Source organism: Salvelinus fontinalis, chromosome 24 (assembly GCF_029448725.1).
Source record: "Salvelinus fontinalis isolate EN_2023a chromosome 24, ASM2944872v1, whole genome shotgun sequence".
Lineage (NCBI taxonomy): Eukaryota > Metazoa > Chordata > Actinopteri > Salmoniformes > Salmonidae > Salvelinus > Salvelinus fontinalis.
In genome coordinates, this window is record NC_074688.1 from 44,724,663 (window position 1) to 44,751,887 (window position 27,225).

Sequence of the window (27,225 nt, forward strand, 5' to 3'; positions counted from 1 at the left end):
GAGTCTTATGGCTTGGGGGTAGAAGCTGTTTAGAAGCCTCTTGGACCTAGACTTGGCGCTCCGGTACCGCTTGCCGCGTGGTACACCACGGAACTTGAAGCTCTCAACCTGCTTCACTACAGCCCCGTCGATGAGAATGGGGGCGTGCTCGGTCTTCCTTTTCCTGTAGTTCACAATCATCTCCTTAGTCTTGATCACGTTGAGGGAGAGGTTGTTGTCCTGGCACCACACGGCCAGGTCTCTGACCTCCTCCCTATAGGCTGTCTCGTCGTTGTCGGTGATCAGGCCTACCACTGTTGTGTCATCGGCAAACTTAATTATGGTGTTGGAGTCGTGCCTGGCTGTGCAGTCATGAGTGAACAGGGAGTACAGGAGGGGACTGAGCACGCACAAGTAGCAAGTAGTTTAGCTCGTGTCACTGGGCAGTTCTTGACTGTCCTTCCCTTTGTAGTCTGTAATGTTTTGCAAGCCCTGCCACATCTGACGAGGGTCGGAGCTGGTGTAGTACGATTCGATCTTAGTCCTGTACTGATGCTTTGCCTGTTTGATGGTTTGTCGGAAGGCATAGCGAGATTTCTTATAAGCTTACGGATTAGAGTCCCGCTCCTTGAAAGTGGCAGCTCTGGCTTTTAGCTTAGTGCGGATGTTGCCTGTAATCCATGGCTTCTGGTTGGGATATGTACGTTCAGTCACTGTGTGGACGACGTCATCGATGCACTTATTGATGAAGTCAGCGACTGATGTTGTGCACTCTTCAATGCCATCGGAGGAATTCGGAGGAATCCCGGAACATATTCCAGTATTGCATACCAGTGGTGGTAGAGGCCGTTTAAGATTAGGGAGGACCATTTCATGTTTTATGAGCATCGACTTCTTTTTATTAGACTCTCATTCATATTCCAGTCACCCAGTTCAATGTAACAGCGATCGGTTTAGGCTACTACATGATACTAGAATGTTCCCTTTCCCCATCATGGGGTGGCTACAACCTAGCCTATGAATGAAAGTTTTACAACGTAGGTGCACACAGGTCGAGAGACAAATTGGAGTAATCAAGTTGACAGACAGTAACACATTCAATACCACCTTACACACTCTTGCCTGCATCTAGCTGACATAGGGTGTAATCATTAGTCCAACAGTTGCAAACGACAGTTTCTATTGGACAAATTCAGGTATGTTTATCCCCATTTCGTTTCCGTTTGCTTCCGTTTAAGAAACATTTAAAAAGAATTGGCGGAATGAATACACCCCCGAACACTGTTGACTTTCAGCACAGTCACATACGAACAGCATAATCTCTTTGCTTGTTGTACAATTCCTTCTCGCATCTACGCACAGTTCTGTGACCAGGCGAAAAAACCCTTTCCAAGCCAAACCTTCGTAGCATAACTGCTAACCGCTACAATCAACCATATTAACTAACGTCATAGTCAACATACACTACCGTTCCATATCTTGGGGTCACTTAGAAATGTCCTTGTTTTTGAAAGAAAAGCACATTTTTTTTGTCCGTTAAAATAACATGGACTATATGAATTTCAGGTAAAATAACAACCCAATGTTTATCTCCCAGGACAAATTAGCTAGCAACAGCAAGCTATCTAAATAGGACAAATTAGCTAGCAACAGCAAGCTATCTAAATAGGACAAATTAGCTAGCAACAGCAAGCTATCTAAATAGGACAAATTAGCTAGCAACAGCAAGATAGCTAAATGTCCATGAATGTTTCATGTTTGTTTTCGACCTGTCCCCAAATTAATATAGTTGGTTCACAGTTGTTTTTGGTATTTTAACCTGCGTGTCATGAGCACGATGGCTGGAACATGAGCACGATGGCTGGAACATGAGCACGATGGCTGGAACATGAGCACGATGGCTGGAACATGAGCACGATGGCTGGAACATGAGCACGATGGCTGGAACATGAGCACGATGGCTGGAACATGAGCACGATGGCTGGAACATGAGCACGGTGGCTGGAACATGAGCACGGTGGCTGGAACATGAGCACGGTGGCTGGAACATGAGCACGGTGGCTGGAACATGAGCACGGTGGCTGGAACATGAGCACGGTGGCTGGAACATGAGCACGATGGCTGGAACATGAGCACGATGGCTGGAACATGAGCACGGTGGCTGGAACATGAGCACGGTGGCTGGAACATGAGCACAATGGCTGGAACATGAGCACGATGGCTGGAACATGAGCACGATGGCTGGAACATGAGCACGATGGTTGGAACATGAGCACGATGGCTGGAACATGAGCACGATGGCTGGAACATGAGCACGATGGCTGGAACATGAGCACGATGGCGCACTCGCGAGGCTGGATTGGTGTAAAATTTAGAATTGGAGTTGATGACAACGCAATACATAAAAAAAACCTGTAAGGGCCTCCCGGGTGGCGCAGTGGTCTAGGGCACTGCATCGCAGTGCTAACTGCGCCACCAGAGTCTCTGGGTTCGCGCCCAGGCTCTGTCGCAGCCGGCCGCGACCGGGAGGTCCGTGGGGCGACGCACAATTGGGCTAGCGTCGTCCGGGTTAGGGTGGGTTTGGCCGGTAGGGATATCCTTGTCTCATCGCGCTCCAGCGACTCCTGTGGCGGGCCGGGCGCAGTGCGCGCTTACCGAGGGGGGCCAGGTACACGGTGTTTCCTCCGACACATTGGTGCGGCTGGCTTCCGGGTTGGAGGCGTGCTGTGTTAAAGAAGCAGTGCGGCTAGGTTGGGTTGTGCTTCGGAGGACGCATGGCTTTCGACCTTCGTCTCTCCCGCGCCCGTACGGGAGTTGTAGCGATGAGACAAGATAGTAATTACTAGTGATTGGATACCACGAAAATTGGGGGGAAAAGGGGTTAAAAAAAATAAAAAAAAATAAAAATAAAAAAACAAAAAAAAACTGTGAATATACAACTTGAAGCAAACACTTATTTAGCCACAGAGCACATTCTGATAAACTATTGAGGGACCAAACCTCGACACACCCACAACTTGTTTATTCACTTAAACCCACCCCTTTTACGCCACCGACCGCCAGCTACTGCGCCCACAATTCCAGTTGTGAAAATAGCAAAAAATATTCCTAACAAATCCTCGAACCTACAGTATAACACTACTGCCAGTGCTTAGAGTTACCATTCAGGTTTGAGGTTTGTTAAAAGAAAAAAAAGAGTCCTTTGTGACGGAATCATCAAAACGCCAGTTGAACTTCCCCTCACTTCACAAGTATCTGCACCATATCTTTTCTAAGAGCGGCGCGACTAAACTTTTTAGAGGTCAACATTCTGATACAAAGAGAGAGACGCTTTATCCTCACAGGAAACCAGACATGTGAGCATAGGCCTAGGCAGCTCAGAAAGCTTCATTGTTATCACACACATGCATGCAAGCACTCAAAAAAAATAAAACGCACGCACGCACGCACGCACGCACGCACGCACGCACACACACACACACACACACACACACACACACACACACACACACACACACACACACACTGTAGGAGTATTGTGTCCATGGACAATCCATCCAGTGTGTCTTCTCGTCTGTGATTTTTTTATAGACATGATGTCATGGCAGCATCCCAAACGGAACCCTATTCCCATAGGCCTCTAGTCAAAAGTACTGCACTACGTAGGGCATAGGGGGCTATCTGGAACACAGGACCCATGTTCCTTTCCTGCAAGGGGAAGCTCTGGTTAATGTACTTGTTTGACAGACTATATTTTATCAGAGGCTCTCGATAGAAAAAACATCTACTGTACGTACGGGGAAGTGGAGTTAAAACATCCTCTTTCTAAAAGTCTCTTATAATGCCTCTGGCCTCTGAAAACTGGGGCATTTTGGAGTCACCGTTCCAAGCCTAACCTTCATTTTATTTATTTTTATTTAACCTTTATTTAACCAGGTAGGCAAATTGAGAACACGTTGTCATTTACAATTGCGACCTGGCCAAGATAAAGCAAAGCAGTTCGACACATACAACAACACATAGTTACACATGGAGTAAAACAAACATACAGTCAATAATACAGTGAAAAATAAGTCTATATACAATGTGAGCAAGTGAGGTGAGATAAGGGAGGTGAAGGCAAATAAAATATATATATTAATGAATAAAAATATAAAAAAGGCCATGGTGGCGAAGTAAATACAATACAGCAAGTAAAAAAAAACACTGGAATGGTTGGTTTGCAGTGGAAGAAGGTGCAAAGTAGAGATAGAAATAATGGGGTGCAAAGGAGCAAAATAAATAAATACAGTAGGTAAAGAGGTAGTTGTTTGGGCTAAATTGTAGATGGGTTATGTACAGGTGCAGTAATCTATGAGCTGCTCTGACAGCTGGTGCTTAAAGCTAGTGAGGGAGATAAGTGTTTCCAGTTTCAGAGATTTTTGTAGTTCGTTCCAGTCATTGGCAGCAGAGAACTGGAAGGAGAGGCGGCCAAAGGAAGAATTGGTTTTGGGGGTGACCAGAGAGATATACCTGCTGGAGCGCGTGCTACAGGTAGGTGCTGCTATGGTGACCAGCGAGCTGAGATAAGGGGGGACTTTACCTAGCAGGGTTTTGTAGATGACCTGGAGCCAGTGGGTTTGGCGACGAGTATGAAGCGATGGCCAGCCAACGAGAGTGTACAGGTCGCAGTGGTGGGTAGTATATGGGACTTTGGTGACAAAACGGATGGCACTGTGATAGACTGCATCCAATTTATTGAGTAGGGTTTTGGAGGCTATTTTGTAAATGACATCACCGAAGTCGAGGATTGGTAGGATGGTCAGTTTTACAAGGGTATGTTTGGCAGCATGAGTGAAGGATGCTTTGTTGCGGAATAGGAAGCCAATTCTAGATTTAACTTTGTATTGGAGATGTTTGATGTGAGTCTGGAAGGAGAGTTTACAGTCTAACCAGACACCTAGGTATTTGTAGTTGTCCACATATTCTAAGTCAGAGCCGTCCAGAGTAGTGATGTTGGACAGGCGGGCAGGTGCAGGCAGCGATCGGTTGAAGAGCATGCATTTAGTTTTACTTGTATTTAAGAGCAATTGGAGGCAACGGAAGGAGAGTTGTATGGCATTGAAGCTCGCCTGGAGGGTTGTCAACACAGTGTCAAAAGAAGGGCCAGAAGTATACAGAATAGTGTCGTCTGTGTAGAGGTGGATCAGAGACTCACCAGCAGCAAGAGCGACATCATTGATGTATACAGAGAAGAGAGTCGGTCCAAGAATTGAACCCTGTGGCACCCCCATAGAGACTGCCATAAGTGCTAACCGCTACATACAACCTACACCATATTAGCTAACGTCATAGTCAACCTAGCTACTCTTTCTAAAAGTCTCTTATAATGCCTCTGAAAAACTGTCATTTTAGAGTCACCGTTCCAAGCCTAACCTTCATACCATAACTGCTAACCGCTACATACAACCTACACCATATTAGCTAACGTCATAGTCAACCTAGCTACTCTTTCCGAACGTCTCTCATAATGCCTCTGAAAAGCTGTGTCAATAATCGTTGTTTTTATGTTTATTCCAGACATGGATGTTACGCACTAATAAGTCTTTTGTATTACCTGAAGAAGGCCATGCTGCCTAAAACGCGTCAGTTTTCAAATATTTTGTTCCATAAGAATAAACTGTGTCGTGATCTTCCGTGTTTTAATTGGATGAACATCGTATTCCTTTCATTTTGATGACCAATTAAATCATTTTACCACTAAGGACAACAACGAGGCTGTAAGGACAACAACGAGGCTGTAAGGACAACAACGAGGTTGAAAGGACAACAACGAGGCTGTAAGGACAACAACGAGGCTGTAAGGACAACAACGAGGCTGTAAACAACGAGGCTGTAAAGACAACAACGAGGCTGTAAGGACAACAACGAGGCTGTAAGGACAACAACGAGGCTGTAAGGACAACAACGAGACTGTAAGGACAACAACGAGGCTGTAAGGACAACAACGAGGCTGTAAACAACGAGGCTGTAAAGACAACAACGAGGCTGTAAGGACAACAACGAGGCTGTAAGGACAACAACGAGGCTGTAAGGACAACAACGAGGCTGTAAGGACAACAACGAGGCTATAAACAGCGAGGCTGTAAACAACGAGGCTGAAAAGGACAACAATGAGGCTGAAAAGGACAACAACGAGGCTGTAAGGACAACAACGAGGCTGTAAGGACAACAACGAGGCTGTAAGGACAACAACGAGGCTATAAACAGCGAGGCTGTAAACAATGAGGCTGTAAGGACAACAACGAGGCTGTAAGGACAACAACGAGGCTGTAAGGACAACAATGAGGCTGTAAGGACAGCAATGAGGCTGTAAGGACAACAACGAGGCTGTAAGGACAACAACGAGGCTGTAAACAACGAGGCTGTAAAGACAACAACGAGGCTGTAAGGACAACAACGAGGCTGTAAGGACAACAACGAGGCTGTAAGGACAACAACGCGGCTGTAAGGACAACAACGAGGCTGTAAGGACAACAACGAGGCTGTAAGGACAACAACGAGGCTGTAAGGACAACAACGAGGGTGTAAGGACAATAACGAGGCTGTTAACAACGAGGCTGTAAAGACAACAACGAGGCTGTAAGGACAACAACGAGGCTGTAAGGACAACAACGAGGCTGTAAACAACGAGGCTGTAAGGACAACAATGAGGCTGTAAGGACAACAACGAGGCTGTAAGGACAACAACGAGGCTGTAAACAACGAGGCTGCAAGGACAACAACGAGGCTGTAAGGACAACAACGAGGCTGTAAGGACAACAACGAGGCTGTAAACAACGAGGCTGTAAGGACAACAACGAGGCTGTAAGGACAACAACGAGGCTGTAAGGACAACAACGAGGCTTTAAGGACAACAACGAGGCTGTAAGGACAACAATGAGGCTGTAAGGACAACAATGAGGCTGTATGGACAACAACGAGGCTGTAAACAACGAGGTTGTAAGGACAACAAAGAGGCTGTAAGGACAACAACGAGGCTGTAAGGACAACAACGAGGCTATAAGGACAACAACGAGGCTGTAAGGACAACAACGAGGCTGTAAGGACAACAACGAGGCTGTAAGGACAACAACGAGGCTGTAAGGACAACAACGAGGCAGTAAGGACAACAACGAGGCTGTAAGGACAACAACGAGGCTGTAAGGACAACAACGAGGCTGTAAGGACAACAACGAGGCTGTAAACAACGAGGCTGTAAAGACAACAACCAGGCTGTAAGGACAACAACGAGGCTGTAAGGACAACAACGAGGCTGTAAACAACGAGGCTGTAAACAACGAGGCTGAAAAGGACAACACTGAGGCTGTAAGGACAACAATGAGGCTGTAAGGACAACAATGAGGCTGTAAGGACAACAACGAGGCTGTAAACAACGAGGTTGTAAGGACAACAACGAGGCTGTAAGGACAACAACGAGGCTGTAAGGACAACAACGAGGCTGTAAGGACAACAACGAGGCTGTAAGGACAACACTGAGGCTGTAAGGACAACAACCAGGCTGTAAGGACAACAATGAGGCTGTAAGGACAACAACGAGGCTGTAAACAACGAGGTTGTAAGGACAACAACGAGGCTGTAAGGACAACAACGAGGCTGTAAGGACAACAACGAGGCTGTAAGGACAACAACGAGGCTGTAAGGACAACAACGAGGCTGTAAGGACAACAACGAGGCTGTAAGGACAACAACGAGGCTGTAAGGACAACACCGAGGCTGTAAGGACAACAACGAGGCTGTAAGGACAACAACGAGGCTGTAAGGACAACAACGAGGCTGTAAGGACAACAACGAGGCTGTAAGGACAACAACGAGGCTGTAAGCATCTGCCTCTGATTCCAAAGGTTGCAAGTTCAAATCCAGTGATAGAAAGTTTTAGAATAGAATATAATTTAGAATATAATTTTTGGTTCTTACTCTATTCCAAAACCTTAACCCTTACCTTAACCATTCGGCGTTAATGCTTAACCTTTAAAAATGTTGGAGTTATTGCCTATACTTAAACCTTCAAACACTTCAGCAGCAACTTCAACATATGACGTTTAAAGAAACATGGATATGAGACTTTGAGAGCTAGTTGCTACAGATACCTACTATTGTACCCTAGCAACACCTCCCTTCCTATCTACAGATACCTACTATTGTATCCTAGCAACACCTCTCTTCCTATCTACAGAGACCTACTAGTGTACCCTAGCAACACCTCCCTTCCTATCTACAGAGACCTACTATTGTACCCTAGCAACACCTCTCTTCCTATCTACAGATACCTACTATTGTACCCTAGCAACACCTCCCTTCCTATCTACAGATACCTACTATTGTATCCTAGCAACACCTCTCTTCCTATCTACAGAGACCTACTAGTGTACCCTAGCAACACCTCCCTTCCTATCTACAGATACCTACTGTTGTACCCTAGCAACACCTCCCTTCCTATCTACAGATACCTACTATTGTATCCTAGCAACCTACTATTGTACCCTAGCAACACCTCCCTTCCTATCTACAGATACCTACTATTGTACCCTAGCAACACCTCTCTTCCTATCCACAGAGACCTACTATTGGTATTTAGTGTTGGTACTCTTGATGGGGTCCACACAAAACATGAAACAAGACAAAATACAGAACGTTAATAGACAGGAGCAGCTTCAGGACGCAAATTGCATCAGTAAAACTAAACAAGGCACAGTTAAGCTACATATCAAGTAGCCTACATATTACAGACACACAAACTATCTAGGTCAAATAGGGGAGAGGCGTTCTGCCGTGAGGTGTTGCTTTATGTGTTTTATGAAACCAGATTTGCTGTTTATTTGAGCAATATGAGATGGAAGGAAGTTCCATGCAATAATGGCTCTATATAATACTGTACGCTTCTTGAATGTGTTCTGGATTTGGGGACTGTGAAAAGACCCCTGGTGGCATGTCTGGTGGGGTAAATCGACTATGGAAACAATTTGGGATTTAATGTTTAGCAACAGATATCTACAGAGTCCTACCATTGTATCCTAGCAACACTATCTTCAGAGACTTGCTATTGTTCCTAAGCAACACCCATCTAAAGATATCTACTATTGTTTCCTAGCAACACCTATCCACAAAGACATACTAGATACCTACTATTCAAGAACCTACTAAACCCTAGCAGCACCTTCCATCTGCAAAGACCTACTATTGTACCCTAGCAACACCTATCTACAGAGACCTACTTTGTACCCTAGCAACACCTATCTACAAAGACCTACTATTGTACCCTAACACCTTCTATCTACCAATAACTACTACTGTATCCTAGCAACACCCATCTACAGAGAACTACTAATGTTTCCTAGCAACACCTCCATTATTTTCCCTACTAATCACACACCTCTCTAAAGAAGGGCTATAGGCGTTGCAACTGCATTCATTAATGCAATAACTGTCTGAGTATTCCAGTAAGATGCTTTCATCTTCCCTATTATCACTTCCTGTCATTAAAGCCACAGCCTGGCTTTTTGATAGATTCAGCCACAACACACCTTCTAAAGTCAATCTGCAGTACATGGCGTGGGCCCCAGCCGTCCATCTCATTGAGTAAGTCTCGGCTCTCTCTTTGCTTTTGTTTTGCTTTTGTGAAGGTTGTGTTTCAGATGGGGGGGTTTTTGACTGTGGGTTCTAGTGCTAGCTGGTTGTAAAAATAGGTTGGGCTCTGGCTTTGCTGCTTTGCCCAACCGTGGTGGTTTCTGTGTGGATGTATCTGTCGTTTCTGTTCCTCCTGGTTGGCATGTATCGCTGGCTCCTCTCGGTTCCTCCTGTTTGAACTTTGCCCTGGATTACTATGGTTTCCCCCCTCCCTATTTTTTCACAGACCAAATACTACTTTCCCTTGATCTTCAATGCCTGAAATAACATGGTCTCTGATGTCCTTATCCCTGGCTGCTCATCATGCATCCTATGTAGACGTTGTTACCGGTGTCGTGGCTCACGTTGTAACTGGTCTGTCAACTATACTACTGGTAGCAATGTGAACTCTCTCCTAGTCCCAATGTATCATCTCGTACTGTAAACCCATGACTGTCTACACCCTTTTCAGCCACTATCCTTAAACTCATCTGTCAGTCTCACAATACTAACTTTCCTCTCCTCAATACGTGATCAATGAACAACAAAGCCCCCTTGCCGAACTAACATCTGACAACAAGCTAGACTCACCCGATGAACTAGCTAGACTCACCCAATGAACTAGCTAGACTCACCCAATGAACTAGCTAGACTCCCCCGATGAACTAGCTAGACTAACCCGACTGTCTCTATGTATATCTATATGTAAATATCCCTATTCAGTTTATAACTAGTGAGCTGTTCCATCATAAGGCCTGTTTATAAATACTGAGCTGTTCCTTCATAAGGCCTGTTTATAAATACTGAGCTGTTCCTTCATAAGGCCTGTTTAATCTTTAACTCTCATAAAGAAACCTTATGCCTGTGTCCCAAACGGAACACTAATCCCAAATACAGGGCCTCTCTGTAGGCGCCACTCTGGTCAAAAGTAGTGCACTATGTAGGAGATAAGGTGCCATTTCGGCTACATAAATTCTGTCTGTCGGTCGATGTGTCACAAGGAAAAGAGGAACACTAAAAAGCATTGGTGTCCTTGAGCTTGACCCCCAGATGTGTCTTTAAGATGAGTCCTTGAGCTGCCTGCTGTTTCCTCCATAGCAGGAGGTTTCAAGAGGGAGGAGTGGGTGAGGAAGGGGAGTCATGTCCTCACCCTTACGGTGCTGAAACAAACCAACAACAGGATGACAACAAATCAAATCAACGTTTATTTGTCACCTGCGCCTGAACACAACAGGTTTAGACCTTACAGAGAAATGCTTACTTACAGGCTCTAACCAACAGTGCAATTTCTAAGTTAAAATAAAGGTATTAGGTGAAGAATAGATAAGTAAAGAAATGAAAACAACTATATACAGTAGAGAGGCTATATACAGTAGCGAGGCTATATACAGTAGAGAGGCTATATACAGTAGAGAGGCTATATACAGTAGAGAGGCTATATACAGTAGAGAGGCTATATACAGTAGAGAGGCTATATACGATAGTGAGGCTATATACAGTAGAGGTTATATACAGTAGCGAGGCTACATACAGTAGAAAGGCTATATACAGTAGAGAGGCTATATAGAGTAGCGAGGCTATATACAGTAGAGAGGCTATATACAGTAGAGAGGCCATATACAGTAGAGAGGTTATATACAGTAGCGAGGCTACATACACAGTAGCGAGGCTACATACACAGTAGAGAGGCTATATACACTGGAGAGGCTATATACAGTAGAGAGGCTATATACAGTAGAGAGGCTATATACAGTAGAGAGGCTATATTTAGTAGAGAGGCTATATACAGTAGAGAGGTTATATACAGTAGTGAGGCTATATACAGTAGAGAGGCTATATACAGTAGAGAGGCTGTATACAGTAGAGGCTATATACAGTAGAGGCTATATAGAGTAGAGAGGTTATATACAGTAGAGAGGTTATATACAGTAAAGAGGCTATATACAGTAGAGGCTATATACAGTAGAGAGGCTATATACAGTGGAGAGGCTATATACAGTAGAGAGGCTATATACAGTAGAGAGGCTATATACAGTAGAGAGGCTATATATAGTAGAGATGCTATATACAGTAGAGAGGCTATATAGAGTAGCGAGGCTATATACAGTAGAGAGGCTATATACAGTAGAGAGGCTATATACAGTAGAGAGGCTATATACAGTAGAGAGGCTATATAGAGTAGCGAGGCTATATACAGGCACCGGTTAGTCGGGCTGATTGAGGTAGTATATACAGTTGAAGTCGGAAGTTTACATACGCCTTAGCCAAATACATTTAAACTCAGTTTTTCACAATTCCTGACATTTAATCCTCGTAAAAATTCCCTGCCATAAAAAAGCCAAAAGGTTAAGGGTAGGTAAGGGGTGGTTGCTATCTCTCTGTCGTTGTCCCCCTTCTCCCCCCCAGAAGGTTAAGGGTAGGTAAGGGGTGGTTGCTATCTCTCTGTCGTTGTCCCCCTTCTCCCCCCCAGAAGGTTAAGGGTAGTTAAGGGGTGGTTGCTCTCTCTGTCGTTGTCCCCCTTCTCCCCCCCAGAAGGTTAAGGGTAGGTAAGGGGTGGTTGCTCTCTCTGTCGTTGTCCCCCTTCTCCCCCCCAGAAGGTTAAGGGTAGGTAAGGGGTGGTTGCTCTCTTTCTGTCGATGTCCCCCTTCTCCCCCCCCAGAAGGTTAAGGGTAGGTAAGGGGTGGTTGCTCTCTCTGTCGTTGTCCCCCTTCTCCCCCCCAGAAGGTTAAGGGTAGGTAAGGGGTGGTTGCTCTCTCTGTCGTTGTCCCCCTTCTCCCCCCCCAGAAGGTTAAGGGTAGGTAAGGGGTGGTTGCTCTCTTTCTGTCGTTGTCCCCCTTCTCCCCCCCCAGAAGGTTAAGGGTAGGTAAGGGGTGGTTGCTCTCTCTGTCGTTGTCCCCCTTCTCCCCCCCCAGAAGGTTAAGGGTAGGTAAGGGGTGGTTGCTCTCTCTGTCGTTGTCCCCCTTCTCCCCCCCAGAAGGTTAAGGGTAGGTAAGGGGTGGTTGCTCTCTCTGTCGTTGTCCCCCTTCTCCCCCCCAGAAGGTTAAGGGTAGGTAAGGGGTGGTTGCTCTCTCTGTCGTTGTCTCCCTTCTCCCCCCCAGAAGGTTAAGGGTAGTTAAGGGGTGGTTGCTCTCTCACTGTCTCCCCCCCAGAAGGTTAAGGGGTGGTTGACAACAAAGTCAAGGTATTGGAGTGGCCATCACAAAGCCCTGACCTCAGTCCTATAGAAAATTTGTGTGCAGAACTGAAAAAGCGTGTGCGATCAAGGAGGCCTACAAACCTGACTCAGTTACACCAGCTCTGTCAGGAGGAATGGGCCAAAATTCACCCAACTTATAGTGGGAAGCTTGTGGAAGGCTACCTGAAACGTTTGACCCAAGTTAAACAATTTAAAGGCAATGCTACCAAATACTAATTGAGTGTATGTAAACTTCTGACCCACTGGGAATGCGATGAAAGAAATAAAATCTGAAATAAATCCTTCTCTCTGCTATTATTCTGACATTTCACATTCTTAAAATAAAGTGGTGATCCTAACTGACCTAAGACAGGGAATTTGTACTAGGATTAAATGTCAGGAATTGTGGAAAAACTGAGTTTAACTGTATTTGGCAAAGGTGTATGTAAACTTCCGACATCAACTGTAGTCTTGGTCTGGCGTGTTTAGTCTATATTTGGACGAAACACGTATCCCTTTACGTATCCTTTTACTGTAGAGAATAGCACAGAGCACCTGTTTAGTGAATGTTATGTGGTATTATTGGAGAGGTCATGAACATGAAGGGTCTGACACATTTAGTTTAGAGGAGAGGCTTGAAGAGTCACAGCTGCTCTAGAAGTAGTGTTTCCTGTTTCTCTCCCAATCCCAGCCCTAACAGTAACCCAACCCCAGCCCTAACAGTAACCCAGTCTAACCGAATCAAAGCCCTAACAGTAACCCAGTCTAACCCAATCAAAGCCCTAACAGTAACCCAGTCTAACCCTAACAGTAACCCAGTCTAACCCAGTCTAGCCCTAACAGTAACCCAGTCTAACCCAGTCCAGTCCTAACAGTAACCCAGTCTAACCCAGTCTAGCCCTAACAGTAACCCAGTCTAACCCAGTCTAGCCCTAACAGTAACCCAACCCCAGCCCTAACAGTAACCCAGTCTAACCCTAACAGTAACCCAGTCTAACCCAGTCTAGCCCTAACAGTAACCCAGTCTAATCCATTCCAGTCCTAACAGTAACCCAGTCTAACCCAGTCTAGCCCTAACAGTAACCCAGTCTAACCCAGTCTAGCCCTAACAGTAACCCAGTCTAATCCATTCCAGTCCTAACAGTAACCCAGTCTAATCCATTCCAGTCCTAACAGTAACCCAGTCTAACCCAGTCCAGCCCTAACAGTAACCCAGTCTAGCCCTAACAGTAACCCAGTCTAACCCAGTCCAGCCCTAACAGTAACCCAGTCTAGCCCTAACAGTAACCCAGTCTAACCCAGTCCAGCCCTAACAGTAACCCAGTCTAGCCCTAACAGTAACCCAGTCTAACCCAGTCCAGCCCTAACAGTAACCCAGTCTAACCCAGTCCAGCCTTTACAGTAACCCAGTCTAACCCTAACAGTAACCCAATCTAACCTGGTCCAGCCCTAACCCAGTCCAGTCCTAAAAGTAACTCAGTCTAACCCAGGCCAGCCCTAATAGTAACCCAGTCTAACCCAGTCCAGCCCTAACAGTAACCCAGTCTAACCCAGTCCAGACTTTACAGTAACCCAGTCTAACCCAGTCTAACCCAGTCCAGCCTTTACAGTAACCCAGTCTAACCCTAACAGTAACCCAGTCTAACCCAGTCCAGCCCTAACAGTAACCCAGTCTAGCCCTAACAGTAACCCAGTCTAACCCAGTCCAGCCCTAACAGTAACCCAGTCTAACCCTAACAGTAACCCAATCTAACCTGGTCCAGCCCTAACCCAGTCCAGTCCTAAAAGTAACTCAGTCTAACCCAGTCCAGCCCTAACAGTAACCCAGTCTAGCCCTAACAGTAACCCAGTCTAACCCAGTCCAGCCCTAACAGTAACCCAGTCTAGCCCAGTCCAGCCCTAACAGTAACCCAGTCTAGCCCTAACAGTAACCCAGTCGAACTCAGTCCAGCCCTAACAGTAACCCAGTCTAGCCCTAACAGTAACCCAGTCTAACCCAGTCCAGCCCTAACAGTAACCCAGTCTAGCCCTAACAGTAACCCAGTCTAGCCCTAACAGTAACCCAGTCTAACCCAGTCCAGCCCTAACAGTAACCCAGTCTAGCCCTAACAGTAACCCAGTCTAACCCAGTCCAGCCCTAACAGTAACCCAGTCTAACCCAGTCCAGCCTTTACAGTAACCCAGTCTAACCCTAACAGTAACCCAATCTAACCTGGTCCAGCCCTAACCCAGTCCAGTCCTAAAAGTAACTCAGTCTAACCCAGGCCAGCCCTAATAGTAACCCAGTCTAACCCAGTCCAGCCCTAACAGTAACCCAGTCTAACCCAGTCCAGCCTTTACAGTAACCCAGTCTAACCCAGTCTAACCCAGTCCAGCCTTTACAGTAACCCAGTCTAACCCTAACAGTAACCCAGTCTAACCCAGTCCAGCCCTAACAGTAACCCAGTCTAGCCCTAACAGTAACCCAGTCTAACCCAGTCCAGCCCTAACAGTAACCCAGTCTAACCCTAACAGTAACCCAATCTAACCTGGTCCAGCCCTAACCCAGTCCAGTCCTAAAAGTAACTCAGTCTAACCCAGTCCAGCCCTAACAGTAACCCAGTCTAGCCCTAACAGTAACCCAGTCTAACCCAGTCCAGCCCTAACAGTAACCCAGTCTAGCCCTAACAGTAACCCAATCTAACCTGGTCCAGCCCTAACCCAGTCCAGTCCTAAAAGTAACTCAGTCTAACCCAGGCCAGCCCTAATAGTAACAAAGTCCAGTCCTAACTGTAACCCAGTCTAACCCAGTCTATCCCTAACAGTAACCCAGTCTAACCCTAACAGTAACCCAGTCTAACCCAGTCCCAGCCCTAACAGTAACCCAGTCTAACCCAGTCCAGTCCTAACAGTAACCCAGTCTAACCCAGTCCAGCCTTTACAGTAACCCAGTCTAACCCAGTCCAGCCTTTACAGTAACCCAGTCTAACCCAGTCCAGCCCTAACAGTAACCCAGTCTAACCCAGTCCAGCCTTTACAGTAACCCAGTCTAACCCAGTCTAGCCCTAACAGTAACCCAGTCTAACCCAGTCCAGCCCTAACAGTAACCCAGTCTAACCCAGTCCAGCCTTTACAGTAACCCAGTCTAACCCAGTCCAGCCTTTACAGTAACCCAGTCTAGCCCTAACAGTAACCCAGTCTAACCCAGTCCAGTCCTAACAGTAACCCAATCTAACCCAGTCCAGTCCTAACAGTAACCCAGTTTAACCCAGTCTAACAATAACAGTAACCCAGTCTAACCCAGTCTAGCCCTAACAGTAACCCAGTCTAGCCCTAACAGTAACCCAGTCCAGCCCTAACAGTAACCCAGTCCAGCCCTAACAGTAACCCAATCTAACCCAGTCCAGCCCTAACAGTAACCCAGTTTAACCCAGTCCAGTCCTAACAGTAACCCAGTCTAACCCAGTCCAGTCCTAACAGCAACCCAGTCTAACCCAGTCCAGCCCTAACAGTAACCAAGTCTAACCCAGTCCAGCCCTAACAGTAACCCAGTCTAACCCAGTCCAACCCTAACAGTGTCCCAGTCTAACCCAGCAGTCCAGTCCTAACAGTAACCCAGTCTAGCCCTAACAGTAACCCAGTCAGGGAGAGGTTGAAAGTGTCAGTGAAGACACTTGCCAGTTGGTCAGCGCATGCTCAGAGTACACATCCTGGTAATCCGTCTGGCCCAGCGACCTTGTGAATGTTGACCTGTTTAAAGGTCTTACTCACGTCGGCTACGGAGAATGTGATCACACAGTTGTCCGGAACAGCTGGTGCTCTCATGCATGCCTCAGTGTTACTTGCCTCGAAACGAGCATAGAAGTAATTTAGCTCGTCTGGCAGGTTCGTGTCACTGGGCAGCTCGAGGCTGTGCTTCTCTTTGTAGTCTGTAATGGTTTGCAAGACCTGCCACATTCGACGAGCGTCGGAGCCGGTGTAGTACGATTCGATCTTAGTCCTGCATTGACGCTTTGCCTGTTTGATGGTTCGTCGGAGGGCATAGTGAGATTTCTTATAAGCTTCCGGGTTAGAGTCCCACTCCTTGAAAGCGGCAGCTCTAGCCTTTAGCTCAGTGCGGATGTTGTCTGTAATCCATGGGGTTTGGGGTATGTCCGTACAGCCACTGTGGGGACAACGTCATCAATGCACTTATTGATAAAGCCAGTGACTGATGTGGTGTACTCCTCAATGCCATAGGATGAATCCCGGAACATATTCCAGTCTGTGATAGCAAAACAGTCCTGTAGCTTAGCATCTGCTTCATCTGACCACTTTTTTTTATCTAGTCACTGGTGCTTCCTGCTTTAATTTTTTATTGTAGAAGGAATTAGAAGTATAAAATGATGGTCAGATTTTCCAAATGGAGGGCGAGGGAGAGCTTTGTACGCATCTCTGTGTGTGGAGCAAAGGTGGTCTAGAGTTTTTTTCCCCTCTGGTTGCACATTTAACATGCTGATAGAGATTAGGCCAAACGGATTTAAGTTTCCCTGCATTAAAGTCCCCGGCCACTAGGAGCGCCGCCTCTGGATAAGCGTTTTCCTGTTTGCTTATGGTGGTATACAGCTCATTGAGTGCCAGCATCGGTCTGCTGTGGTATATAGACAGCTACGAAAAATAAACTATTTTTGTAAATATCTTGGTAAATAGTGTGGTCTACAGCTTATCATGAGATACTCTACCTCAGGTGAGCAAAACCTTGAGACTTTCTTAGATTTCGTGCACCAGTTGTTGTTTACAAATATACGTAGGCACATTTTGATTTGATCAGTGATATTTAACACCTGCTGTTGGCAACAAGCTTTTATCCAAAGCGACTTACAGTCGTGCATTTATACACTTTTATGAATGGGCGGTCCTGGGTATCAAACCCACCACCCTGGCGTTACAAGCTCCATGCTGTACCAGCTGAGCTACAGAAGACCACTAAATTGTAATGTAAATGATTTTTTATGGAAATGACATTGATATGCCCACAGGAAATAGATGTGAAGTTTTAACTAAACGTCTTTTTGTGGTGACTACTAGTTGTATTAAGTGCTCCCATTGAGTTAGATCTCATTTAAGATTTAAAAGACTGGTTTCTGGAATCTCATTGAATACATTTCCAATGTCTCCCATGATGTGTGTTTCTGTCTGTGTGTTCATAAAGAAAAAGGCTTCCTTCACGTTAAGTTTACTATTTAAAAAAAATAAAAAAAGGATTTAACAGTAGAAAAAGGTTGTCAAGGCAAGACTAGTTGGCGTGGCGATGAGCTGGACTGATCGCAAACTGACACTCGGGCTAAGGTACTATAGGTCTAAATGAGAGACATCACAACGGTCTTTATTTTCTGTAATAAATCATACATTGTTAAGTTAACATTTATTTAAATATTAAGACAAAACAGCTCTCTGATTCATCTGAAAAGCTAAGCAGAGATCACTCAATTAGGTAAAGCTCTTTCACCTGTTATCATCATTACTCTTCAACACATTTCAACACATTTTTACATTTATATTTTCCTCAGTGGAATACTTTCTTAATAAAGACATTTAGTTAAAATATGAACGGTATCAAAGTTGTTCCTCATACAGTCAAAAAACAATGACTGGTTCCCATTGAAGTAATTCATATCCATGATTTCAAAACGTAAACAGTGCAATAAATATGGAAACAGTACATGTGAGGGGAATCCCAGGAGTGGTACGTAGTACTGCTCAGTGTACAGTATAGGAACTAGTGATGAATGAATACTGCTATCCATCCCTCATAGGTCCACCCCTCATCTCACCTGAGTCATATTCACCAGGCACCAAACAGAAGAAATGGACTGAAACAGAGAGGGACTACCTGAAGGGATGAAACAGGGAGGGGCTACCTGAAGGGCTGAAACAGAGAGGGACTACCTGAAGGGCTGAGACAGGGAGGGGCTACCCGAAGGGCTGAAACTGGGAGGGGCTACCCGAAGGGCTGAAACAGGGAGGGACTACCTGAAGGGATGAAACAGGGAGGGGCTACCTGAAGGGCTGAAACAGAGAGGGACTACCTGAAGGGCTGAGACAGGGAGGGGCTACCCGAAGGGCTGAAACTGGGAGGGGCTACCCGAAGGGCTGAAACAGGGAGGGACTACCCGAAGGGCTGAAACAGGGAGGGACTACCTGAAGGGCTGAAACAGGGAGGGACTACCTGAAGGGCTGAAACAGGGAGGGACTAACTGAAGGGCTGAAACAGGGAGGGACTACCTGAAGGGCTGAAACAGGGAAGGACTACCTGAAGGGCTGAAACAGGGAGGGGCTACCTGAAGGGCTGAAACAGGGAGGGGCTACCTGAAGGGCTGAAACAGGGAGGGACTACCTGAAGGGCTGAAACAGGGAGGGACTAACTGAAGGGCTGAAACAGGGAGGGACTACCTGAAGGGCTGAAACAGGGAGGGGCTACCTGAAGGGCTGAAACAGGGAGGGGCTACCTGAAGGGCTGAAACAGGGAGGGGCTACCTGAAGGGCTGAAACAGGGAGGGGCTACCTGAAGGGCTGAAACAGGGAGGGGCTACCTGAAGGGCTGAAACAGGGAGGGGCTACCTGAAGGGCTGAAACAGGGAGGGACTACCTGAAGGGCTGAAACAGGGAGGGACTAACTGAACTTGTCCCATAAAAAAAACACTTGTTTCAGTTGTAAAACGTTTCAGTACTGTGTGCACCAATGAATATGACCCTGGTGATCAGGAATGAGTAAAGTTCATAACAGAACTGCACTGTAAATTCTACGCGGCTATTCAGTATTCAGCCTACATTACACAACGAATGACTGACAAAACGGATAATCTGACAATAACCGTAATAAAAAGGGTCTTTCTGAATGAAACACACACGTAATGTTGATATTTACTTATCTTTGCCTTTACACTTACTAGTATTGATTATGCAGACAGCTGGGTGTTTCTCTTGTACAGTGATCGTGCTAGTTGATTTATCTACTGTAGTTTTAACAGACCGATTGATTGTAAGTCGCTCTGGAAAGGAGTGAATGCTGAAGGACTCCATTGTAATGTAAATCATCTTTATGGAAATCACATGAACATCCCCACAGGAAAAAAAGTTAAAGGAAAGTTTGGTGACTCGTTTCAGTTGTATTTATAAAGTGCTGTCATTTAGTCATTCATATGTAATAGATAAGATGGAATGCAATCTGCGTGTATTGTGACAGCGTGTATTGTGACAGCGTGTAGTGTGACAGCGTGTATTGTGACGGTGTGTATTGTGACAGCGTGTAGTGTGACAGCGTGTATTGTGACAGCGTGTAGTGTGGCAGCGTGTAGTGTGACAGCGTGTAGTGTGACAGCGTGTAGTGTGACAGCGTGTAGTGTGACAGCGTGTATTGTGACAGCGTGTAGTGTGACAGCGTGTAGTGTGACAGCGTGTATTGTGGCAGCGTGTAGTGTGGCAGCCTGTATTGTGACAGCGTGTATTGTGACAGCGTGTAGTGTGGCAGCGTGTAGTGTGGCAGCGTGTATTGTGACAGCGTGTATTGTGACAGCGTGTATTGTGGCAGCGTGTAGTGTGACAGCGTGTATTGTGACAGCGTGTATTGTGGCAGCGTGTAGTGTGACAGCGTGTATTGTGACAGCGTGTATTGTGGCAGCCTGTATTGTGGCAGCGTGTATTGTGACAGCGTGTAGTGTGGCAGCGTGTATTGTGACAGCGTGTATTGTGACAGCGTGTATTGTGACAGCGTGTATTGTGACGGTGTGTATTGTGGCAGCGTGTAGTGTGACAGCGTGTATTGTGACAGCGTGTAGTGTGACAGCGTGTAGTGTGGCAGCGTGTATTGTGACGGTGTGTATTGTGACAGCGTGTAGTGTGACAGCGTGTAGTGTGACAGCGTGTAGTGTGACAGCGTGTAGTGTGACAGCGTGTATTGTGACAGCGTGTATTGTGACAGCGTGTATTGTGACAGCGTGTATTGTGACGGTGTGTATTGTGGCAGCGTGTAGTGTGGCAGCCTGTATTGTGGCAGCGTGTAGTGTGGCAGCCTGTATTGTGGCAGCGTGTATTGTGGCAGCGTGTAGTGTGGCAGCCTGTATTGTGACAGCGTGTATTGTGACAGCGTGTAGTGTGACAGCGTGTAGTGTTGAAGTGTGACTGACTACTCTGGGGATATTTATCTTTATATGACTACTCATACTTTTTTACTACCTGGATCAGGTCTCTCCAACCCTGTTCCTGGAGAAATACTGTCCTGTAGGTTATCGAACCCCCCCGAATCTAATGATTAACTGGTTGATAAGCTGGAGTTGGAGAAAAAACCTACAAGAGGGACCAGGGTTGGAGAGCCCTGATCTGGATCGTAAGATATACAGTATGGACATAGCCTAGTGTAGTGGACAGCCTAGTGTAGTGGACAGCCTAGTGTAGTGGACAGACTAGTGTAGTGGACAGACTAGTGTAGTGGACAGACTAGTGTAGTGGACAGACTAGTGTAGTGGACAGACTAGTGTAGTGGACAGACTAGTGTAGTGGACAGACTAGTGTAGTGGACAGACTAGTGTAGTGGACAGACTAGTGTAGTGGACAGACTGCTGTAGTGGACAGACTAGTGTAGTGGACAGACTAGTGTAGTGGACAGACTGTTGTAGTGGACAGACTGTTGTAGTGGACAGACTGTTGTAGTGGACAGACTAGTGTAGTGGACAGACTAGTGTAGTGGACAGACTAGTGTAGTGGACAGACTAGTGTAGTGGACATAGTGGACAGACTAGTGTAGTGGACAGACTGCTGTAGTGGACAGACTAGTGTAGTGGACAGACTGCTGTAGTGGACAGACTAGTGTAGTGGACAGACTAGTGTAGTGGACAGACTAGTGTAGTGGACAGACTAGTGTAGTGGACAGACTAGTGTAGTGGACAGACTAGTGTAGTGGACAGACTGTTGTAGTGGACAGACTGTTGTAGTGGACAGACTAGTGTAGTGGACAGACTAGTGTAGTGGACAGACTAGTGTAGTGGACAGACTAGTGTAGTGGACAGACTAGTGTAGTGGACAGACTGCTGTAGTGGACAGACTAGTGTAGTGGACAGACTAGTGTAGTGGACAGACTAGTGTAGTGGACATAGTGGACAGACTAGTGTAGTGGACAGACTGCTGTAGTGGACAGACTAGTGTAGTGGACAGACTGCTGTAGTGGACAGACTAGTGTAGTGGACAGACTAGTGTAGTGGACAGACTAGTGTAGTGGACAGACTAGTGTAGTGGACAGACTAGTGTAGTGGACAGACTGTTGTAGTGGACAGACTGTTGTAGTGGACAGACTGTTGTAGTGGACAGACTAGTGTAGTGGACAGACTAGTGTAGTGGACATAGTGGACAGACTAGTGTAGTGGACAGACTGCTGTAGTGGACAGACTGCTGTAGTGGACAGACTGCTGTAGTGGACAGACTGCTGTAGTGGACAGACTAGTGTAGTGGACAGACTGCTGTAGTGGACAGACTAGTGTAGTGGACAGACTAGTGTAGTGGACATAGTGGACAGACTGTTGTAGTGGACAGACTGCTGTAGTGGACAGACTAGTGTAGTGGACAGACTAGTGTAGTGGACAGACTAGTGTAGTGGACAGACTAGTGTAGTGGACAGACTAGTGTAGTGGACATAGTGGACAGACTAGTGTAGTGGACAGACTGCTGTAGTGGACAGACTGCTGTAGTGGACAGACTAGTGTAGTGGACAGACTAGTGTAGTGGACAGACTAGTGTAGTGGACAGACTAGTGTAGTGGACAGACTAGTGTAGTGGACAGACTAGTGTAGTGGACAGACTAGTGTAGTGGACAGACTAGTGTAGTGGACAGACTGCTGTAGTGGACAGACTAGTGTAGTGGACAGACTGTTGTAGTGGACAGACTAGTGTAGTGGACAGACTAGTGTAGTGGACAGACTAGTGTAGTGGACAGACTAGTGTAGTGGACATAGTGGACAGACTAGTGTAGTGGACATACTGCTGTAGTGGACAGACTAGTGTAGTGGACATAGTGGACAGACTAGTGTAGTGGACAGACTAGTGTAGTGGACAGACTGCTGTAGTGGACAGACTAGTGTAGTGGACAGACTAGTGTAGTGGACATAGTGGACAGACTAGTGTAGTGGACAGACTAGTGTAGTGGACAGACTAGTGTAGTGGACAGACTAGTGTAGTGGACAGACTAGTGTAGTGGACAGACTAGTGTAGTGGACATAGTGGACAGACTAGTGTAGTGGACAGACTAGTGTAGTGGACAGACTAGTGTAGTGGACAGACTGTTGTAGTGGACAGACTGTTGTAGTGGACAGACTGTTGTAGTGGACAGACTAGTGTAGTGGACAGACTAGTGTAGTGGACAGACTAGTGTAGTGGACATAGTGGACAGACTAGTGTAGTGGACAGACTGTTGTAGTGGACAGACTGTTGTAGTGGACAGACTAGTGTAGTGGACAGACTAGTGTAGTGGACAGACTAGTGTAGTGGACAGACTAGTGTAGTGGACAGACTAGTGTAGTGGACAGACTAGTGTAGTGGACAGACTAGTGTAGTGGACATAGTGGACAGACTAGTGTAGTGGACATAGTGGACAGACTAGTGTAGTGGACAGACTAGTGTAGTGGACAGACTAGTGTAGTGGACAGACTAGTGTAGTGGACAGACTAGTGTAGTGGACAGACTAGTGTAGTGGACAGACTAGTGTAGTGGACAGACTGCTGTAGTGGACAGACTAGTGTAGTGGACAGACTAGTGTAGTGGACATAGTGGACAGACTAGTGTAGTGGACATAGTGGACAGACTAGTGTAGTGGACAGACTGTTGTAGTGGACAGACTGCTGTAGTGGACAGACTAGTGTAGTGGACAGACTGCTGTAGTGGACAGACTAGTGTAGTGGACAGACTAGTGTAGTGGACAGACTAGTGTAGTGGACAGACTAGTGTAGTGGACAGACTAGTGTAGTGGACAGACTAGTGTAGTGGACAGACTAGTGTAGTGGACAGACTAGTGTAGTGGACAGACTAGTGTAGTGGACAGACTAGTGTAGTGGACAGACTAGTGTAGTGGACAGACTGTTGTAGTGGACAGACTGTTGTAGTGGACAGACTAGTGTAGTGGACAGACTAGTGTAGTGGACAGACTAGTGTAGTGGACAGACTAGTGTAGTGGACAGACTAGTGTAGTGGACAGACTAGTGTAGTGGACAGACTGCTGTAGTGGACAGACTAGTGTAGTGGACAGACTAGTGTAGTGGACAGACTAGTGTAGTGGACAGACTAGTGTAGTGGACAGACTAGTGTAGTGGACAGACTGCTGTAGTGGACAGACTAGTGTAGTGGACAGACTAGTGTAGTGGACAGACTAGTGTAGTGGACAGACTAGTGTAGTGGACAGACTAGTGTAGTGGACAGACTGTTGTAGTGGACAGACTAGTGTAGTGGACAGACTAGTGTAGTGGACAGACTAGTGTAGTGGACAGACTAGTGTAGTGGACATAGTGGACAGACTAGTGTAGTGGACAGACTGCTGTAGTGGACAGACTAGTGTAGTGGACAGACTGCTGTAGTGGACAGACTAGTGTAGTGGACAGACTAGTGTAGTGGACAGACTAGTGTAGTGGACAGACTAGTGTAGTGGACAGACTGTTGTAGTGGACAGACTGTTGTAGTGGACAGACTAGTGTAGTGGACATAGTGGACAGACTAGTGTAGTGGACATACTAGTGTAGTGGACATAGTGGACAGACTAGTGTAGTGGACAGACAGTGCCTTATTAGGACCCCTTGACTTTTTCCACATGTTGTTACGTTACAGCCTTATTCTAAAATGTTTTAAATCAATCTACACACAATACCCCATAATGACATCACAATACCCCATAATGACATCACAATACCCCATAATGACATCACAATACCCCATAATGACATCACAATACCCCATAATGATAAAAGTGAAAACAGGTTTTTAGAAATGTTTGCAAATGTATAAAAACAACAACAAACAGAAGCACCTAATTTACATAAGTATTCAGACCCCTTTGCTATGATACTCAAAATTGAGCTCAGGTTTATCCTGTTTCCATTGAAAGCATTTCAATGTAAGGTCTATACCTGTTGCATTCAGTGCATGTGACAAATACAATTTTATTTTAATCATCCTTTAAGATGTTTCTACAACTTGATTGGAGTCCATCTGTGGTAAATTCAATTGATTGGACATGATTTGGAAAGGCACACACCTGTCTATATAAGGTCCCACAGTTGACAAGTGCATGTCAGAGCAAAAACCAAGCCATGAGGTTAAAAGGAATTGTCCGTAGAGCTCCGAGACAGGATTGTGTCGAGGCACAGATCTGGGGAAGGGTACCAAAACATTTCTGCAGCATTGAAGGTCCCCAAGAACAAAGTGGCCTCCATCATTCTTAAATGGAAGAAGTTTGGAACCACCAAGACTCTTCCTAGAGCTGGCCGCCCGGCCAAACTGAGCAATCTGGGGAGAAGGGCCTTGGTCAGGGAGGTGACCAAGAACCCAATGGTCATTCTGACAGAGCTCCAGAGTTCCTCTGTGGAGATGGGAGAACATTCCAGAAGGACAACCATCTCTGCAGCACTCCACCAAGCAGGCCTTTATGGTAGAGTGGCCAGACAGAAGCCACTCCTCAGTAAAAGGCACATGACAGCCTGCTTGGAGTTTGCCAAAAGGCACCTAAAGACTCGCAGACCATGAGAAACAAGATTCTCTGGTCTGATGAAACCAAGATTGAACTCTTTGTCCTGAATCCCAAGCGTCACGTCTGGAGGAACCTGGCACCATCCCTACGGTGAAGCATGGTGGTGGCAGCATCATGCTGTGAGGATGTTTTTCAGCGGCAGGGACTGGGAGAATAGTCAGGATCGAGGCAAAGATGAACGGAGCAAAGTACAGAGAGATCCTTGATGAAAACCTGCTCCAGAGCGCTCAGGACCTCAGACTGGGGCGGAGGTTCACCTTCCAACAGGACAACGACCCTAAGCACACAACCAAGACAATGCAGGAGTGGCACGTCTCTGAATGTCCTTGAGTGGCCCAGCCAGAGCCCGGACTTGAACAAGATCGAACACCTCTGGAGAGACCTGAAAATAGCTGTGCATCGACGCTCCAACCTGACAGAGCTTGAGAGGATCTGCAGAGAAGAATGGAAGAAACTCTCCAAATACAGGTGTGCCAAGATTGTAGCGTCATACCCAAGAAGACTCAAGGCTGTAATCGCTGCCAAAGGTGCTTCAACAAAGTACTGAGTAAAGGGTCTGAATATTTATGTAAATGTCTAAAAAACTGTTTTTGCTTTGTCATTATGGAGTATTGTGTTAAGATTGATGAGGGGGAAAAAACGATTTAATCAATTTTAGAACAAAGCTTTAATGTAACAACATGTGGAATAAGTCAAAGGTGTCTGAAAAGTTTCCCAAGGCACCGTAGACTACTGTAGTGGACATAGCTAGCTTGGCAGACCGCTAGCTTGGCAGACCGCTAGCTTGGCAGACCGCTAGCTTGGCAGACCGCTAGCTTGGCAGACCGCTAGCTTGGCAGACCGCTAGCTTGACAGACCGCTAGCTTGGCAGACCGCTAGCTTGGCAGACCGCTAGCTTGGCAGACCGCTAGGTAGGCAGACCGCTAGGTAGGCAGACCGCTAGGTAGGCAGACCACTAGGTAGGCAGACCGCTAGGTAACATCATTGGTCCATAGACATCTGCTCTAGTTCATCCATCCAGTCACAGGGACAGTCCTCTTCAAAGTCTCTGAGAATAGGACATGGGAATTGTTAGAAAACAGGCCACTGTATGTATCAAGCTCCTCATGGACCCCCCCCCCCCCCCCACGTCGTCTTATTCATTGTTATTTAAAAGGTCACAACTCATCCTAAAAATCAGCCCTCCTACTCTGATACATACATGCCCAAATTAAAGAAATAATATTCACAGAATAGATGGGTATGGACTGGTCAATAGGATCCCACTAAAACATTAGTTATTTAACTCATTCAATGCATCAGAGGGACCAATACTGCCCTACCAAGCAAAAAGACAGTAACTGATCATAGTGTGGAACTGAGGGAAAAATGGCTTTTATTTACCTTGGTTTCACAGTAACTTTATGCAGTTACTGGCTAACATGACCCCCATTTTCTCCAAAACCCAATACAAATAGAGGCAGGATACTTATCCACATGATTAAGCATGTATTTAAATGTAGCAAAAATTACAGTAACTCATTTTAGACCAAATGAGCAGTTACTGTCTTGTTGCCTGTTAGGGCAGTATAGTCTAACGGTGATACTACTTTCTACTCTCTCTGTCCCAAAGGAGACCCTATTCCCTTCATAGTGGTACAGGCCCATAGGGCCTTGGTCAAAAGTAGTGCACTATATGGGGAATAGG

At 46.1% G+C, this 27,225-nt stretch overlaps 1 protein-coding gene across 4 annotated transcripts in view; it reads right to left on the reverse strand.

Annotated features, from left to right (window-relative positions):
* Positions 1-18,127: 18,127 nt before the first annotated feature.
* The window catches only part of nek3 (NIMA related kinase 3), a 47,510-nt gene continuing 38,412 nt past the window's right edge, over positions 18,128-27,225 (reverse strand). For all 4 annotated transcript variants that reach the window (XM_055880780.1, XM_055880781.1, XM_055880782.1 and 1 more), the window contains one exon: positions 18,128-26,586. In XM_055880780.1, coding sequence (XP_055736755.1) covers positions 26,520-26,586 — 67 coding nt within the window. In that variant the 3' untranslated portion in view covers positions 18,128-26,519. The remainder of the gene's footprint in view (positions 26,587-27,225) is intronic.